The 18,033-nt window shown below is 39.0% G+C and overlaps 1 protein-coding gene across 5 annotated transcripts in view; it reads left to right on the plus strand.

Annotated features, from left to right (window-relative positions):
• The first annotated feature begins 542 nt into the window (after positions 1-542).
• The window catches only part of NFXL1 (nuclear transcription factor, X-box binding like 1), a 72,947-nt gene continuing 55,456 nt past the window's right edge, over positions 543-18,033 (plus strand). Inside the window, exons 1-4 of one of the 5 annotated variants that reach the window (XM_019412677.2) lie at positions 543-635; positions 1,036-1,281; positions 4,785-4,958; positions 16,083-16,192. In XM_019412677.2, the coding sequence (XP_019268222.2) occupies positions 1,038-1,281; positions 4,785-4,958; positions 16,083-16,192 (528 nt within the window). In that variant the 5' untranslated portion in view covers positions 543-635; positions 1,036-1,037. Of the gene's footprint in view, positions 803-1,035; positions 1,282-4,784; positions 4,959-16,082; positions 16,193-18,033 lie in introns of all 5 variants that reach the window. The other 4 variants (XM_019412670.2, XM_019412700.2, XM_019412686.2 and 1 more) reach the window with 4 other exon arrangements.

Genomic DNA, 18,033 nt, shown 5'->3' on the forward strand with positions numbered 1-18,033 from the left:
AGTCAGGTCATGGCTTTCAATTACTTTCCTTAATAAAATCTACTTTAGGGAGCTGTCATGAAGGTAAAAAATCAGCCTCCTTCAGGACCTTACTGTAAACTATAGACTATAAAAAACTATGAGACTTATCCTTTACATCGCTATAGCAATTCAGAAGGGCGCTTGTCTGTATTCCATCCACTTTCTCTCAATACTCCCAGCTTTCCTTCCCTCTTCCTCTACGCCCAAGTGTTTTCTTTGTTTATTTCCGTCAGTGAGAATTCTGCCACCTGAAAGCCTGGAGTCAAGGCTAAGGCTGGAGAATAGCCAATTACAGTCACTCTGACAGAACCCTGATACCCAACTGGGTTTAAGGTACCGTTGGGGAAGCCTTAGTATCCTCTGGAGTTGAGAACACTTAGGGCCCGCCCACCTCCCAATCTTCCGCCCTCTCTGGGCGACGATCCCACCCAAACCCCAGAGCACGCCGGGAATTGTAGTTTCCGAAGGCTCGGTGCAAGTCAGCGCACGCGCTTTGAGCAACTCTCCCTCCCAGAAACGCTCCCGGATAAGGAAGTGGCCAGTGATGCCACGCGTTCTGCGGGCAGTCGATCTGGGCTTCTGGGAGTTGTAGTCGCCCGGGGCGGGCGCCGTCGGTAAGGAGACGTAGCTTTCCTTTGGGTCCGCTACTACAGTTGGTCTCCCGCGGGAGCCGAGGGGTCAGTCTGTTTTTTTATCCGCACTACGCTCCCTCTGAGGCCGAGGAGGCGCTTCCCTTCTCCCGGGCTCTCCCTCTGCGGTACTGGATGCTCCTTGCCCTGAGGTCCATTTCTGTCTAGTCCTCTCTCTCCCTGGTCCATCTCCTAAACCTGGGCTTAGCGGGGACTGGCCCTCCTAGTGACAGGGCCGCGACCTTCTCACACCAGGTCCTCGCCCCGCGGGGACTCTACTCATTCTGCTCCTCGCACTGGCTTCCCCCACTGCCCCTTTCCCCGCCTCGGCACCCGCTGCGCTCAGTCTCCTTCCACTTATTTTTTTTTCCCCCTTCCTCTGCAGGGATGGAAGCTTCCTGGCGCCAGGTGGCCGGTGGCCGAGGCCGAGCCCGAGGACGGGCCACTGCGGCCCCCTCTTCGGGAAATGGACTCCATCTTCGCGGCGCCGGAGGGGGGCGAGAGAAGGGGTCAGTGGGCGCTGTGGGTCCTGGCCCCAGCCCCAGAGGAGCCGCGACCCCTGCGGCTGCAGGTAGTTCGGTCGGGCGCAGCCCCGCGGGATCTGAGGCACTGCAGACCTCCGTAGCCTGTGGTGAGAAAGACTCCGTCCTCGGTTTCACCTGGATGCCTATTAAGGCACTTACTGCCCAGAACTGCCTCCCTGCCCTTGCTCTCGTTCACTGATTTTCTTCTCCTTCGAGTTTATTATTGCCCCTACATCTCAAACTCTGCAAGGAAGCTACTCATTTCGGCATTCTAGGCAGATTCCCAGCATACCTTTAATTTTAATTGACATTAATCAGCGTCTCCTCTTTGTCCGGTGTTCTTTTCTTTATTCGTTTTTGCCTACTGAATCCCTAGACCAAAATTTGCAAACTGTGGTCCGGGGTTCTGATTTAGCCTATAGTTTGGTTTGGTTAACACAGTCCTTTAAATCTGAATTGGTTGCCAGCAGGTTTTTTTGTTTTTCTTTTTAAAAATCTCATAAAAATCTGGTTAATAAGTTTTCTTGTAAAATAGGGTCGTGTGGCTTCATTACCTTTGTTCATGGTAACAGTCAACTTGCAGAAATTCCGTTTAGGCACTCCATTTCACGTGGTCTCTCCTACCTTGGGGGCAGTTGTCATTTTCCACCTTTGCAAGATTGCCTTAGTTTAGTAACTTAAATGGTCTATGCCCCGTAAGCACTTGAGCTTGAGGTGTTTTCCTCAACTTTGGTTGCTATTCACAAATTTCATGTCCTTTTCCGGATGTCTGATGTGGCCGCACCTGGAATGTCAGTATCCTTCATCCAAGGCTGTTTGAGTGGAGCCTGAGAACACACAGGCAACTGAATTGTCCATGCTAATGGAGGATTGCATGAAGCTAAAGAAATAATCCCCCAAATCATTTCACTTTTATGTTTGGAATTTGTTTTTCAGAATATATTTTTTGAGGGGAGGAGCAAGTTAAGCTTGAGTGCTTTTTTTCCTAAGCTACTTTTTTAAAAAATTAAAAAAAATATTTTTGAGAGAGAGAGAGAGAGCGCGCATGCACGCCCGTGCGAGCAGGGGACGGGCAGAGAGAGAGGGAGACACAGAATCCCAAGCAGGCTCCAGGTTCTGAGCTGTCTGCACAGACCCTGACGCCTGGCTCGAACTTGTGAACGGTGAGATCATGACCTGAGCTGAAGTCAGTTGCTTAACTGACTGAGCCACCCAGGTGCCCCTTTCCTGAGCTACTTTTAAAGTTATTCTCATAGCTTGCAGTTACTGAGTTTATTTTAATTCCAGTATAGTTAATAGTTAACATACAATGTTATGTTAGTTTCAGGTGTACAATATAGTGATTCAGTTCCATACAGCACCCGGTGCTCATCACAAGTGCCTTCCTTAATCCCTGTTATCTCTTTCACCCATTTCCCCTATCCCCTCCCCTCTGGTAGTCCTTAGGAGTTTATGATAGTGGTGGTGGTGAAATGTGTAAGTTGGAGACCAAGAACAGTTTTGGTAATGTTTCTTGGACTTTGTGGAGAGTAGAAAAGCAAGCATTCTTCACCTGTATATATGAGATTTGACTCTAAGAAATAATATATATAGGAAGTTTCTTTTGTCACCTTTCCTTGAGAGGATCTTATGTGGATACCTTGATCGGGTTATGGACGTTTTTATTATATCTTCTAATTCAGCCTTAAAAAATGTATCCTTGGGGTGCCTGGGTGGCTCAGTCGGTTAAGCGACTGACTCTTGGTTTCAGCTCAGGTCATGATCTTGTGGTTTCATGAGTTCGAGCCCCGCACTGGGCTCCGAACAGGCAGCCTGCTTGGGATTCTCTCTCTCCCTCCCGCTCTCTGCCCCTTCCCTATGTGTGCTATCTCTGTCTCTCTCAAAATAAACAAATAAACTTATTAAAAAAATAAATAAAAAAAGGATCCTTAAGTGGTCTTTTCCCACAATTAATGACATTTATCATCTCTCTTATTGCACATCAAGTTTTGGGTCATATAGCTCATAGCCATTACTTTTTTCCTAATACACAAAGATTCTTATAAAGGCACTGTATACATTTCTTTCAGTTTTATTTGAAATACTGAAATAATCCCCACCTAAACTGGCTTTAAAATGTAAATTTTGATTTCACGAGGGAACAAAAGATAAAACACCATTAAGTACACATATACAACCCAGATTAAGAAAGTTTATCCTGGTAGGGGCTCATCAGTTTCAAGCATAAAGTTTAACTTTAAATTAATGATTTATAATTTTAAATAAGTAAAATTAAAATCCTCTCAATATGGGCATTAATAAGTTCATATCAAGTCAGTATGTTTGGGACTTATTTCCTAAAACTGTGGTTGTTGTCCATAAGACTTTTTTTTTTATTTTTATTTTTTTATTTATTTTTTAAATTTTTTTTAACGTTTATTTATTTTTGAGACAGGGAGAGACAGCATGAACGGGGGAGGTTCAGAGAGAGAGGGAGACACAGAATCCGAGCCCGACGCGGGGCTCGAACTCACGCACCGCGAGATCATGACCTGAGCCGAAGTCGGATGCCCAACCGACTGAGCCACCCAGGGGCCCCCATAAGACTTTATTAATAGTTACTTAGTGCTTAAAGAAATTCCCCCTGGTCCTTGCCCTTAAGTAGTTGGGAATACACTATGAAGTAATCTAATTCTTTTTGTGTTATTATTTAACCAAGTAACAAAATGAGAAGTATAGTCAGTGATAGAATAGTGGAAGAACTGATCAATTTATTTAACATTTCTTTTTGGAATGAAGCTGTTGTAAGAACCACATTTTCTGTATTGGCAACATCCGGGTGGATTAATGTTAAATATATATATTTTGTGACCACATTTTAATAAAGGGAAAATGTCCTTGAGCTTTCTAAGAACAGATGATAAAATAACAGGTATGCAGTGAATATTGTTTGTGCAAAATCTTCGGTGGCTAGGTAAGGCTGGGCTGTAGTGTGGAAGAGGATTGTTTGAGAAAGCATCCATTTTAACTGATTCTGATGTGTTCCCAGTTGGCATGATTCCCACCTCTTAAAAATTACTGTGTATGATTTGTTTTTAAACATCCCATTTTTAATTTTTTAATGTCCTTATTTTGGGATTGATTACAGGTTTTTGATGCTTTTATCATATCTTTATAATTTTTTAATTGATTTGTTAGTCACTCTGTTTCTAGAACAATTTGCTGCATTTAGGATATTTAACAAAAGTGAAAGTTTTCATTTTAGTAGTCTCTTTTTTTTAATATTTTATTTTTTATTTGAGAGAGAGAGTACACGAGCGTGAATTGGAGGGAGAGGGGCAGAGGGAGAGAGAATCTTAAGCAGGGTCCATGCTCAGCGAGGAGCCTGATGCAGGGCTAGATCCCATGACTCTGGGATCATGACCTAAGCCGAAATCAAGAGTGGCTTGCTCAACTGACTCAGCCACCCAAATGCCCCAATGGTGGTATTCTCTTTAGTTATATGACAAGAAACTTGAAAATACTTTTTTTGTGCATAAAGCAAAACAGAATGCTCCAAGGGTGACTTTTAAATCTGTGCTTTTAGAGATTGTTTTGAAGAAATGAAACTAATTTTTTTTCTTTTAAACAGAGCTAATGTCTCAAAGGAAATTTGAGGAAATCAAGAAGGCCAATCAAGCTGCAGCCAAAAAACTTGTTGAAGAACACTTTAGCTCTTCCTCTGAAGAAGAAGGAGATGAAGATTTTGAAGGAAAACAGGGAAAAATAGTTGCTAATACATTTACAACTTACACTACTCAGACAGGTGCTGTATCGTCCTTTAAATTTTGTTTTTTTATAGTTTTTATTTAAATTCCAGTTAACATACAGTGTAATACTAGTTTTATGTGTATAATTTAGTGACTCAGCACTTATACATAAAACCCAGGACTCATCACAGCACGTGCACTCCCGTCACCTATTTAGCCTGTCCCCGCCATCCATCTCCTAGTGACCGTCAACTTGTTCTCTGTAGTTAAGAGTCTGTTTCTTGGTTTGCCTCTCACTTTTATTCCCCTATGATCATTTGTTTTGTTTAGAAAATTCCACATATGAGTGAAATCATACAGTATTTGTCTTCCTCTGACTGACTTACTTCGCTTAGCATAATACTCTCTGGCTCTATTCATGTCATTGCAAATGGCAAGGTTTCATTCATTTTTATGGCCCAGTAATATCCCGTTGTATATATAAACCACAACTTCTTTATCCATTCATCAGTCATGGACATTTGGGCTCTTTCAGTAATTAGGCTATTGTAGATGGTGCTGCTGCAAATACTGGGGTGGATCCATGTATGTCTTCGAGTTAGTATTTTTGTGTTTTTTGGGAAAATGCCTAGTAGTGCAGTTGTTGGATCGTAGGGTAGTTCTATTTTTAACTTTTTGTGGAACCTCCATACTATTTTCCAGAGTGGCTGCACCAGTTTGTATCCCCACCAACAGTGTAAGAGGGGTTCCCTTTCTCCACATCCTCGCCAACACCTGTTTCTTGTGTTGTTGATTTTAGCCATTCTGACAGGCGTGAGGTAATATCTCATTGTAGTTTTGATTTGTGTTTCTCTGATGGTAAGTGATGCTGAACATCTTTTTATGTGTCTGTTGGCCATCTGAATGTCTTTGGAGAAATGTCTGTTCATGTCTTCTGCCTGTTTTTTATTTATTTATTTTTATTTATTTATTTTTAATGTTTATTTTTGAGAATGAGAGAGAGCACAAGCGGGGGAGGGGCAGAGAGAAGGAAACACAGAATCTCAAGCGGGCTCCAGGCTCTGCGCTGTCAGTACAGAGTTCAACGTGGGACTCGAGCTCATGGACTGCGAGATCATGACCTGAGCTGAAGTCGGACACTCAACCGACTGAGCTACCCAGGCGCCCCGTCTTCTGCCTGTTTTTTAATTGGATTTTTTTTTTTCTGGGTGTTGAGTTTTATAAGATCTTTTTATTTTAGATACTAGGCCTTTATCAGATATGTCATTTGCAGATATCTTCTCCTATTCTCTACATTGCCTTTTAGTTTTTTCGATTGTTTCCTTTGCTGTGCTGAAGCTTTTTATTTTGATGAAGTCCCAATGGTTCATTTTTTGCTTTTGTTTCCCTGGCCTCTGGAGACATACCTAGTAGGAAGTTACTATGGCTGATGTTAAAGAAGTTACTGCCTGCTTTATCCTCTAGGATTTTTATGGTTTCCTGTCTCACATTTAGGTCTTTAATCCATTTTGAATTCATTTTTGTGTATAGTGTGAGAAAGTGGTCCAGTTTCATTCTTTTGGGTGTTGCTGTCCAATTTTCCCAACACTATTTGGTGAAGAGACTGTCTTTTTCCCATTGGATATTCTTTCCTGCTTTGTTGAAGATTAATTGACCATATAGTTGTGGGTTCATTTCTGGATTTTCTATTCTGTTCTGTTGATCTATGTGTCTATTTTTGTGCCAGGACCATACTGTTTTGATCACTACAGCTTTGTAATATAACTTGAAGTCCAGAATTGTGATGCCTCCATCTTTGCTTTGCTTTTTCAAGGTTGCTTCAGCTATTGGGGTTCTTCTGTGGTTCCATACAAATTTTAGGATTGTTTGTGAAAACAGAAATGTCTGCAAAAAATGCTGGTGGTATTTTGATAGGGATTGCTTTAAATGCACAGATTGCTTTGGGTAATATAGGCATTTTAACAATTTTTGTTCTTCCAATCCATGAGCATGGAATGTCTTTCCACTCTTTGTGTCATCTTCAACTTCTTTCCTCGACATTTTATAGTTGTCAGAGTACAGATCTTTCACCTCTTTGGTTAGGTTTATTCCTAGTTATATTATGGTTTTTGGTGCAATTGTAAATGAGATTGATTCCTTGATTTCTTTTTGATGCTTCATTATTGGTTATAAAAATGCAACAGATTTCTGTATGTTGGTTTTGTATCCTGTTACTTTAATGAATTCATGTATCAGTTCTAGCAGTTTTTTGGTGGAGTCTTTCAGGTTTTTATATATAGTATCATTTTATATGTGAAGAGTGAAAGTTTTACTTCTTCCTTGCCAGTTTGGATGCCTTTTATTTCTTTTTGTTGTCTGGTTGCTGTGGCTAGGACTTCCATTACTATGTTAAATAACATGGTGATGGTGAGATTGTTTCGTTCCTGACCATAGAGGAAAAGCTGTCAGTTTTTCCCCATGGAGGATGATCTTAGCTGTGAGTTTTTCATATATGGCCTTTATGCTGAGGTATATTCCCTCTAAACCTACTTTGTTGAGGATTTTTATCGTATTTTGTGTTGTGTGTTGTATTTTGTCAGATGCTTTTTCTGCATCTATTGAAAGGATCATATGGTTCATATCCTTTCTTTTATTAATGTGGTGTATCATATAGATTGATATGCAATATGGAACCACCTTTGCAGCCTAGGAATACATTCTTCTTGGTCATGGTGAATGATTCTAATGTAATGCTGGGTTTGGTTTGCTAGTATTTTATTGAGAGTTTTTGCATCCATATTTATCAGGGATAACTGGCCTGTAGTTTTTTTTTTTTAGTGGAGTCTTTATCTGGTTTTGGTATCAGAGTAATGCTGATCTCAGAGTATGAATTTGGAAGTTTTCCTTCCTTTTCTATTTTTGAAATAGTTTGAGAAGAATAGGTATTAACTCTTCATTAGATACTGGTAAAATTTGCCTGTGAAGCCATCTGGCCCTGGACTTTTGTTTGTTGGGAGATTTTTTATTACCGTTGAATTTCTTTGCTGGTTATCTGTCTGTTCAAGTTTTCTATTCCTGTTTCAGTTTTGGTAGTTTATATGTTTCTAGGAATTTATCCATTTCTTCCAGATTGTCCAATTTGTCGGCATATAGTTTTTCATAATATTCTGCTGTAATTTTTGCATTTCTGTGGTTTTGGCTGAGATCTCTCCTCCTCATTTATGATTTTATTTATTTGGGTCCTTTCTCTTTTTGATATGTCTGGCTTGAGGTTTATCAATTTTATTTATTTATTTTTTTCAAGGAACCAGCTCCTTCTTTCATTGATCTGTTATATTACTTTTTTAGTTTTTATCACTTATTTCTGCTCCAGCCTCTCTTATTTCCTGTCTTTTGCTGGCTTTTGGCTTTGTTTGTTCTTTTTCTAGCTCCTTTAGATGTAAAGTTAGGTTGTTTATTTGAGATTTTCCTTATGGTGGGCTTGTATTGCTATATACTTCCCTCTTAGCACTACTTTTGCTTCTTCCCAAAGGTTTTGGACCAATGTGTTTTCATTTTCCTTTGTTTCCACATATATTCTTTATTTCTTCTTTAATTTCCTGGTTGACTCATTCATTCTTTAGTAGGATGTTCTTTAACCTCCATATATCTGTGGTCTTTCCAGATTTTTTTTCTTGTGGTTGATTTCAAGTTTCTTATCGTTGTGGTCAGAAAATATGCATGGCATGATCTCAGCCTTTTTGTGCTTGTTGAGGCTTGATTTGTGACCTAGCATATGATCTGTTCTGGAGAATGTCCGAAGTGCACTTGAAAAGAATGTGTATTCTGCTGCTTTAGGGTAGAATGTTCTGAATATATCTGTTAAGTCCATTTGGTCTGTGTGTCATTCAAAGCCTTTGTTTTATTGTTGATTTTCTGTTAGATGATCTGTTCATTGATGTATGTGGGATGTTAAAGTCCCCTAATATTACTGTATTATTATCAATGGGTTCCTTTATATTTGCTACCATTTTATATATTTGGGTGCTTCCACATGTTGGGTGCATAAATATTTACAATTGGTAGATCTTCTTGTTGAATTGTCTTTTTTATTATGAAACAGTGCCATTTTCATGTCTTGTTATAGTCTTTGGTTTAAAGTGTAGTTTTTCCAATGTAAGTATTGCTATTGTGACTTTCTTTTGATTTCTATTTGCATGATAGATGTTTCTCCACCCCTTGCTTTCAATCTGCAGGTGTCTTTAGGTCTAAAATGAGTCTCTTGTAGGCAGCATATAGATGGGTCTTGTTTTTTTAATCCATTTTGATACTCTGTATCTTTTGATTGGCACATTTAGTCCATTTATATTCAGAGTAATTATTGATATGTATTTAGTCCCATTTTATTATTTGTTTTGTCATTGTTTCTGGAGATTTTCTCTGATCCTTTCTTGTCTTTGTCACTTTTGGTCTTTCCTTTTCACTCAAAGAGTCCTCTTTAATATTTCTTGCAGGGCTGGTTTTATGGTCAAGAACTCCTTTAGTTTTTGTTTGGGAAACTCTTTATCTTTTCCTTCTATTCTGATAGCCTTGCTGGATAGAGTATTCATGGCTGCAGATTTTTGCCATTCAGCACTTTGAGTATATCATGTGACTCCCTTCTGGCTTGCCAAGTTTCAGTTGAGAAATCTGCAGCTAGCCATATAGGTCTTCCCTTGTAAGTTAAGGACTTCTTTTCCTGCTTTTAAGATTTTTTCTTTATCACTGTATTTTGCAAATTTGGCCTGCTTTTGATGATTTTGATGGGAGTTCTTTCTGCCTCCGGGATCTGGATGGGTGTTTTTTTCTCCAGATTAGGAAAGGTTTCAGCTATGATTTCCTCAAATAAATTTTCTGCCCCCTGTTCTCTCTCTTCTTCGTCTGGGACTCCTTTAATATTAATGTTACTACATCTGATGGAGTCACTGAGTTCCCTTAGTCTTATCTCGTGATCCATAATTCTTCTTTTTCTCTTTGTTCAGCTTCATTATTTCCATTATATTGTCTTCTATGTCATTTATTCATTGCTCTGCTTCTTCCAGCCTTGTGTTCATTGTATTAAGCCTGTTACCAATCTCAGTTATTATATTTTTAATTTCTGACTGATTCTCTTTTTAACTCTTTCATCCCTGCAGTAAGGGTCTCCCTGATGTCTCCCATTCTTTTCTCAAGCCCAGTGATTATCCTTACGATTGTTGCTTTAAATTCTCCATCAGGCATGTTACACATATCTGTTTTGCTTAGATCTCTGGCTGTGACTTTACCTTGTTCTTTCATTTGGGATGAATTCCAACATCTTGGCATTCTAAGTCTCTGCCTTCTTCTTTGTGTTAGAAAAGGCTGTGTATTTCCTGCTTCTGAGAGTAATGGCTTTATGAAGAAGAGGTCATGTAAGTGTCCAGGGCCTGGTACCTCAGGGAGTGTCTCTGGTGTGTGCCGCCTGCACCCTGCTATTGTGTTTTGGTTGCTCTATTCTTCAGGCCAGTCATCTACAGAGGCTGTCCTTGCCTGCAGTGGACAGTGTTTGGATCTTAGCCAGAATGTGACAAGTTTTAACTAGGTGTGCTCTGGTCTGCTTGTTAAGTGAGATCTGATACTACTTGCACTAGACTGATGCTCTGAGAACTCTGGTTAGGAGATGTGGTATGGGCGGGGTTTCTTCTGGTCTTCTGGGGAAGGAGCCTGCTGTGCTAGGACTGAAGCAAGCTTGCCTGCAGTCCTGCCAGAGCACAAGGGTGTGGGACTTTGTATAAGCAGGTTAGGCAGTCAGTGTTGGTGCTGCGCTGCTTTACCACAGGTGGCTCTGTGTTTATAGTAGGGGGTGGGGGAGGGAAATGGCACGAGCTGGCTCCTTTGTCCCTAGGGAGACACCTCTGAACACTGCCTCTCAGGAATATACTCCAGGAGGAGTGAATAATCTCCTCCTTGTGTGCCCCAGGTGTTTTTCAGATCACTGTTTCCATGCTGCCTGACCCCAAGCCGTTTGCCTGCCTTCTCTCCGAGAACAGTGCAGTGCTGTCAGGGCTCTGTGCCAGCCAAGCCCTATGACCTTTAAAACTCTAGTGTTTAATCCCTACTGGTTACAAGAACTCATGAAGATCAGCCCTTCTCGTTTTCCCAGCCAGTAGTTTTGGGGACAGTTCTAGTGCATTCTGCTATGTGCTCCTCTCTCTTGACTCTCTCTTGACTTTCTCTGGGACCAGGGCTCCATCCCCTCCTTAGTACTTGTGATCCGTTTCTCCCCTAAACCATGTCTCCGCACTGCCTGTTCTTTAGTGTGGCTTCTTCTTTCCCTTTAATTATGGAATTTGTTTTGTCAGTCTCAGGTTGATTTCTGAGGTATTTAGAAGATTTGATAGTTTCTAGTCACGTTTGAGGGAAGAGACGAGCCTAGGGTACTCTGTCGCTGTCTTAGTTCACCCTAAATTGACTTTTTTGGCATCAATGAAAATATATTTCTGATGTTTATACGTTAAAAAAATGTTTTTAATTTTTATTTTAGAGAGAGAGAGACACACAGAGTATGAGTTCGGGAGGGGCAGGCAGAGGGAGAGACGCAGAATCCAAAGCAGGCTCTAGGCTATGAGCTGTCAGCACAGAGCCCCATGCAGGGCTCGAATTCAGGCGCTGTGAGATCATGACCTGAGCCGAAGTCAGAGGCTCAACACTGAGCCATCCAAGCACTCTATATTTCTGACTTTCAAAAAACTAGTCTATATGGAATAGTTGTTGCATTTTAAATTTTTTTTTTTTTTAACGTTTTCTTTATTTTTGAGACAGGGAGAGACAGAGCAATGAACAGGGGAGGGTCAGAGAGAGGGAGACACAGAATCTGAAACAGGCTCCAGACTCAGCTGTCAGCACAGAGCCCGACGCGGGGCTCGAACCCACAGACTGAGCGATCATGACCTGAGCCGAAGTCGGCCGCTCAACCGACTGAGCCACCCAGGCACCCCAGTTGTTGCATTTTAAGAATGAGCATTTTGTATCATTTTGTGCATTTTATTATTTGAGTTACATGTTCTAGAACACTAATCTTTCCATAGAGCAAATAGAATGGCAGTGTCCCTTATAGGCTTAGAAGTTCTCCTGTATGTGTAATTGGCAGTTCATTAGATTCTGGAGGGGGATGTCAAAGTTCTCTGAAATGCATGGGATCAAGTTGTCCCCAGTTATGATTTGGTTGGGCTGGAGTACTTTATTCCCTTAAATCTGTTCTTCATTTTTCTGTTTTTCATTGTGTTGAATGTGTTTCGAAGTCAATTTCATTTCTTCACTTTATTCCTTTATATCTTAAAAAATTGATTTTATACTTTTTTTAGAGCTAAGTCTTCTTATATTTGATGTGTACAGTCACATTAAATGTTGTATGTATCTGGTTTACCCTCTTTAAAAAAAAAAAATGTTTGTTTAGTTTGAGAGGGACCACAAATGGAGGAGGGACAGAGAGAGAGAGAGAGAGATTGAGAATCCCCAGCAGACTCTGTGCTGTCAGTGCCGAGCCCGTCTTAGGGCTCAGTCCCATGAATTGTGAGATGACCTGAGCCAAAATCAAGATTTGGAAGCTTAAGTTCAAGTCCTGCATCGGGCTCTCTGCTGTCAGCACAGAGCCCGTTTCGATCCTCTGTTTCCCTCTCTCTCTGCCCTTCCCCTGCTCACGTGCTCTCTCGCTCTCTCTGTCTCTCAAAAATAAATAAAAACATTTTTAAAAAAAGAAAAAAAGAGTCAGAAGTTTAACCAACTGAGCTGCCCAGGCACCCCCTGGGTTACTCTTAATACCACATTTGTTTATGAGAGAAGAGGGCCTGTGTGTGCTGTGTGTGCTGCTGTGAAGGATTTGGTACTAAGCATAAAAACAGATTCTTTTAAATTTAAGTGTTTTAACATTTTATACTTAAAGACATTATTGGAAAGATGCTTGCATGTGTTATCAACATTAGTTAGTCGCCTGAATGTTCTGATGGCATCATGAGGGCACATATTGTCAGGTAGATTTTACCCTATCTGCTAAAGAATTGAGATCAGGAAGCTTCTTTAAAGTCTGGCTCAGCCACTGTAGGTTGATAAAGTGTGACCTTTATCAACTGGCTCAGCCAGGTTAGTTGATGAAGAGGTAATTTGAGTTTAGTAAGTTTCTTTCTTCTGGAGGACATTATAGGAAGCAACCTTAAGAAGTTTCCTGCCTTAAGAAGACCTTACTTAAAATAGTCTAGATAGAGAGAAGTTTTATTTTAAATAGAAAATTCAGTACTTTAACTCAGTATTTCTTTGTAGTGTTGAAAAAACATTTTTTATGTATAAGTTACTAATTTTTGGTCTGGCTTTCGTCTTAAAGTGTTAAGGCAATTTTTCTTACATTGTTTTTTTGTCAAATCCATAAATATTTTGATTCTTGTTCCTTTGTGTTCTCTACCTATATCAAAGGAGGGAAATCTTACTATTTGATTTAAGAACAATAAATGTTAGAGTAATGAGGTGTTTCCCATCTCACTTTAGTGAATTAAATGGCAGAACTTTGCCAAAGAAGTTCATTCTTTTTATCTGAGTCCCACTTTTGTATTTTCATGATGCTTCTCTCAAATTTCAGAGTTGCATGGTCACCTTCCCGATGGATGTATCTATCTTGTTGACCCATGGACATACTGAACATCTGTTGAAAGATAACTTATTTCTTCTCTTGTTTTGTTTACTTCAGCACCAGAATTTTTTCACCCAAGCCAGAAATCTGGGCACAGTGATGGCATAGACATAACATGAGTGTGTTTCATCCAGTACCATTCCTCCCCTCTGCCCATGTTAGACATCTAATCAAACACAGCACCCTTTCCTTTGAATGTTGACATGAATGTTGGCGTTTAAAAGCAGCACGATCTAATTGTCACCAAGCCCTGCTGAGTTTTACTTCCTATATTTCTCAACTCCACCCTTTTTCTCCCCACGTGCCGTAATTGCCTAATTCAGTCCCCTACAGCTGTTTAATATGGATTAAATCTGTATAACTCTATGAGATAGATTCTATTGCTATCATTACTGTTTTAAAGATGAGAAAACAGACAGAAACAGGTAAGTTGTTGAAAGTCATTTTTTGCCTTATCTGCTTCAACTGCCTCTTAACTGGTACTTGAGGCTTCTGGTCTTGGCCTCCTTAAACTCCTCTTTCTTCTGTTGCCAGAGTGATCTTTTTAAAATGCATGACTTCAAATGCCAGGCTATCCATTATGACATCTTGGACAGTATACCTAATCCCACAGCCAAACTTCAATACACTTTTCAAAGAAATCTTAAATAAATTTTATAAATATAAGGTTGGACTTTATTTTGTTAAAACCTGTTCCATCATGTTCTCAAATTCTGTTTTATATGTGAGCTGTGAAATTTAAAATGTTTTACAGTTGGGGCGCCTGGGTGGCTCAGTCGGTTGAGCGTCTGACTTCAGCTCAGGTCATGATCTCGCGGTTTGTGGGTTCAAGCCCCGCATCGGGCTCTGCGCTGACAGCTCAGAGCCTGAAGTCTGCTTTGGATTCTGTGTCTCCCTCTCTCTGCCCTTCTCCACTTGTGGGCGCGTGCTTGCTTACTCTCTCAAAAATAAACAAACATTAAAAAAAATAATAAAATGTTTTACAGTTGACCCTTGAACAACATGGGCTTGAGCTGTGGGTCCACTTATTTGTGTTGTTTTTAAAAATAAATTTATGTACAGTATTATAAATGCATTTTCTCTTATGATTTTGTTAATAACATTTCCTATTTTCTAACTTGAGAATACAGCATGTAATACATACACAACATATGAAATATGTGTTAATTGATTATGTTATCAGTAAGGCTTCTGGTCAGCAGTTGGCTACTAGCAGTTAAGTTCTAGGGAGTCACAAGCTATATACCCAGATTTTTGACTGCATGGTTGTTCAGGGGTCAGCTGTCCATTTGTTAAAGCCAACTATGTTGAAAAGCAAAGGAAGCTCACAGAATATGATCATTAAAGTCTGCCTTTAAGGATACTCTTTAAACTTCAATGTTTATTTAAAATAAAGCAATTGTCTTTAATAATTTTATAATATAGTTATGGGAGTGAATTTATGTATATTTTGTTTAATATTCTAAATTATATTTGTTTATAGAGCAAGTTAGCAAGGTAGAGCAAGTTTTTGTAAAGTGCTGTGTTTACTTGGGTGATTTCAGAAAGTAAAGAATTAGCCACATGTCCTTTTTATTTGACTTTTCTCTTTGGTGACTTAAGTTTTGGTTTGAACCATTGTATTGCCGTGATAGTTTATGCTATTTGTCTGCTTTTCTTCGAGATTCAGTCAACCTCTATTGAGGAATCTATTGTACCAAGGGCATGTAGTTTTATTTCTCTTACACTAAAGGGACTCAGATTATTAAAGATCGTATGCTTTGAGGTAGTTTTTCAGCCTGTTACTTCTTGGATCTCTTGTAGTAACCTTTTGAGGCAGCATAGCATAGTGGTCAAGTAAGGCTCACTTTTAGTCAGACTGAAGTTACTTAATTGTTCTCACATCAGTTTTCTCATCTGTAAAATGAAGATAAAAATAGCTCATTTAATCCCACTAAAATACAAATAGTATAGTGCCTATCAAATAAATGCTCAATAATTGCTTACAGAAAATACAGTTTGGTAGTATTTTCTAAGAAGTTCATGTTCCCCTTTTAAGTAAAGTTGTGAACATAATTTAATGAAATGAGGTTATCATAGTGTAACGACCTTTGGATCACTTCATTTAACACGTTTTATTAAGAATATATTGTGTGTCAGCACACACACTTATATTTAGGCTAAATGGCTCTGCTGAGCTTTGGCTTTCCAGCTTCTTTCACTTTGCTTTTAGGTATGCTTTTCCTTAGTTACTTGACATCTTGGAGCTCTTGCCTATGGCTCTGCCCCCACCAAATTTGCTAAGGACGGTAATAGCAGTAAAAGCAAGTATGTTCTGAGAGGGCGGATGTACTGTTTTTAAATCAAGTACGTAAGATTTAATGCATGCACTTTGTGACCTTTTGGCAGCTCATTGGTTGCTTTTTTTTTTTTTTTTTAACTTCTCACTTTTCAACTGTATTTCAAGCAATTGATATGGCTTCAGTCCTCAGTGTGATGCTATTAGTGAGTTTGTGTTATTTTCAGATGTTGCTTAACATGAAGTTTTCAATTTTTAAATTTCAAGATGGAGATATGCGTGAATTAGAGAGAACCAAACAGTACGTACATGAAGCTTTCCAAGCAGGGGCCATGACTTGCTTAATTTGTATTGCTTCAGTGAAGAGAAACCAAGCAGTAAGTTTTTCTCTTTACCTATATTAATGTATCTTCCCAAAATATCTTATTTTGCATTTATAGTTATTTCTTATTTTATTTTATTTATTATTATTCTTTTGCTTATTTTTGTTAAAAAACGCTTCATTTGTGATTTTTGTTTATGAATTGATTTTCATTTTGTGAATCTGAATTTGAAAAAATTACCTCTAAATGAGCATCCCGTATTTTTAGCACTCTTAATAAGTGAAGCAAGTATCTTCAGTTTTAATGTACATCTCCGTTTGATAAAGCATAGCATCTGTACTTTAGAGATTCCCACGAGTACTAAAATGTTAAAATGCACTATGTTTCACTACTTTCAGCAGGGTTAAAAAAAAAAGGTAGATATGGTCCCTGCCTTCAAGGAAGTAGAGCCTGGAGTGAGCTTCTCTTGTGTTGAAGACACTGTAGAAAATGGCTAGGGTCATTGGGGAGAGATGGATTCAGATAAAACTCATGGACATAGAGGTGTTGCTATGGTCTAATGGTGAAGTTATCCGTAAATAAATAAGGGCATAAATTAAAAGGGCATTAAAGAAGCAGTTAAGAGGAAGTAATGACTGAATATGGTAGACTCTGTTTAAATTCAGATTAATCTGCTGTTACAGCAGCATTGCCTAGACACAGAAAATCAGGCCAGATCAATTGAGTTGGTTGTGTAGAGTGAATCAGAAATTTAACATGCATTGGATAGGATAGATATAGATGGCATGTGCCTTTGGTGTCACATCTGGTGACTTACTCTGATCTTAAGTGTGGTGGGTGAATAGTTTTTCCGCATGTGGTTATAGTCCTACCTTAAACACTTGCTGTGTATGTAGATTTATTTTTTTTAACCTTAGTCCTTTCTTCTTGGGAACTGACTCAGGTAGTACACAGGCATTGTGCACAAGCACAGGGGAGTTAATGCCCCTAGGGGCAACATTCTTCCACATGGAATTAATTGGTGGATGAATGTCCCAACATCCTCTCTGCTAGGGGTTGGGGCCTGGGAATTGAGATGTGTTTTACATGGTTCTCCACAGGGTCCCTAACAGGAATGAACTTTGGCCCTTAGTGCTAATCAGCTCAACAATTTACTATTTATTAGCATTTCCTCTTCCCCACCTTGTCCCCTCATTGCTGCATACCAGTTCTTTATTCAGGCACTGCTTTAGGGCTAACTCAAACTAAGAAATTGCCTTATTTTTTTAATTCTATTGCAGTTTATGCATTATGCTACTTGTCTGATTGTATTGAATAATTGCCAAATGTTAAAATGAAAGCAGAATTGATTTTTGTCACTGAAATGTTGGCAGGTTTTAAAAATTAAACTACTTTACTATTATTCTTCAAGTTTTAGTATGTGTATGTGTGTGTGTGTATATATATATATATACACACACACACATACACTTAAGTTTTTTGCTCACTTAATTTTTGGAATTTAACATTAAATGCTAGGTTACGAGATTTTACATAACAAAGGGGCTATGGAGAATATATGTACATATTATATTTCAGGATTCCTTGGTGGCATTATTTGTGATTGGAAATACCTAAATGTCTAAAAAGAAATTGGTTAAATAAATGGCAATATATAAATCTACATGATACACTGTATAGCTGTAAATATCATGTATGAACATATTTAATAACAGTAAATGCTTATACATATCAATACAGCATAACCTTATTTTTTGAAAAGTTTGTAATGTATACCAAAAGCATTGGAGATCATTCAGAATGTTAGTAGTAGTTATTTCTAGCTAAATGAATCAGGGTAATGAATCGGGGTAAAAACACTTTTTATTCAAAGTGTTTTATGCTTAAATAAATAG

The sequence above is a fragment of the Panthera pardus genome, unplaced genomic scaffold (genome assembly GCF_024362965.1).
Source record: "Panthera pardus isolate Hobbes unplaced genomic scaffold, ASM2436296v1 HiC_scaffold_13, whole genome shotgun sequence".
Taxonomy (NCBI): Eukaryota; Metazoa; Chordata; class Mammalia; order Carnivora; family Felidae; genus Panthera; species Panthera pardus.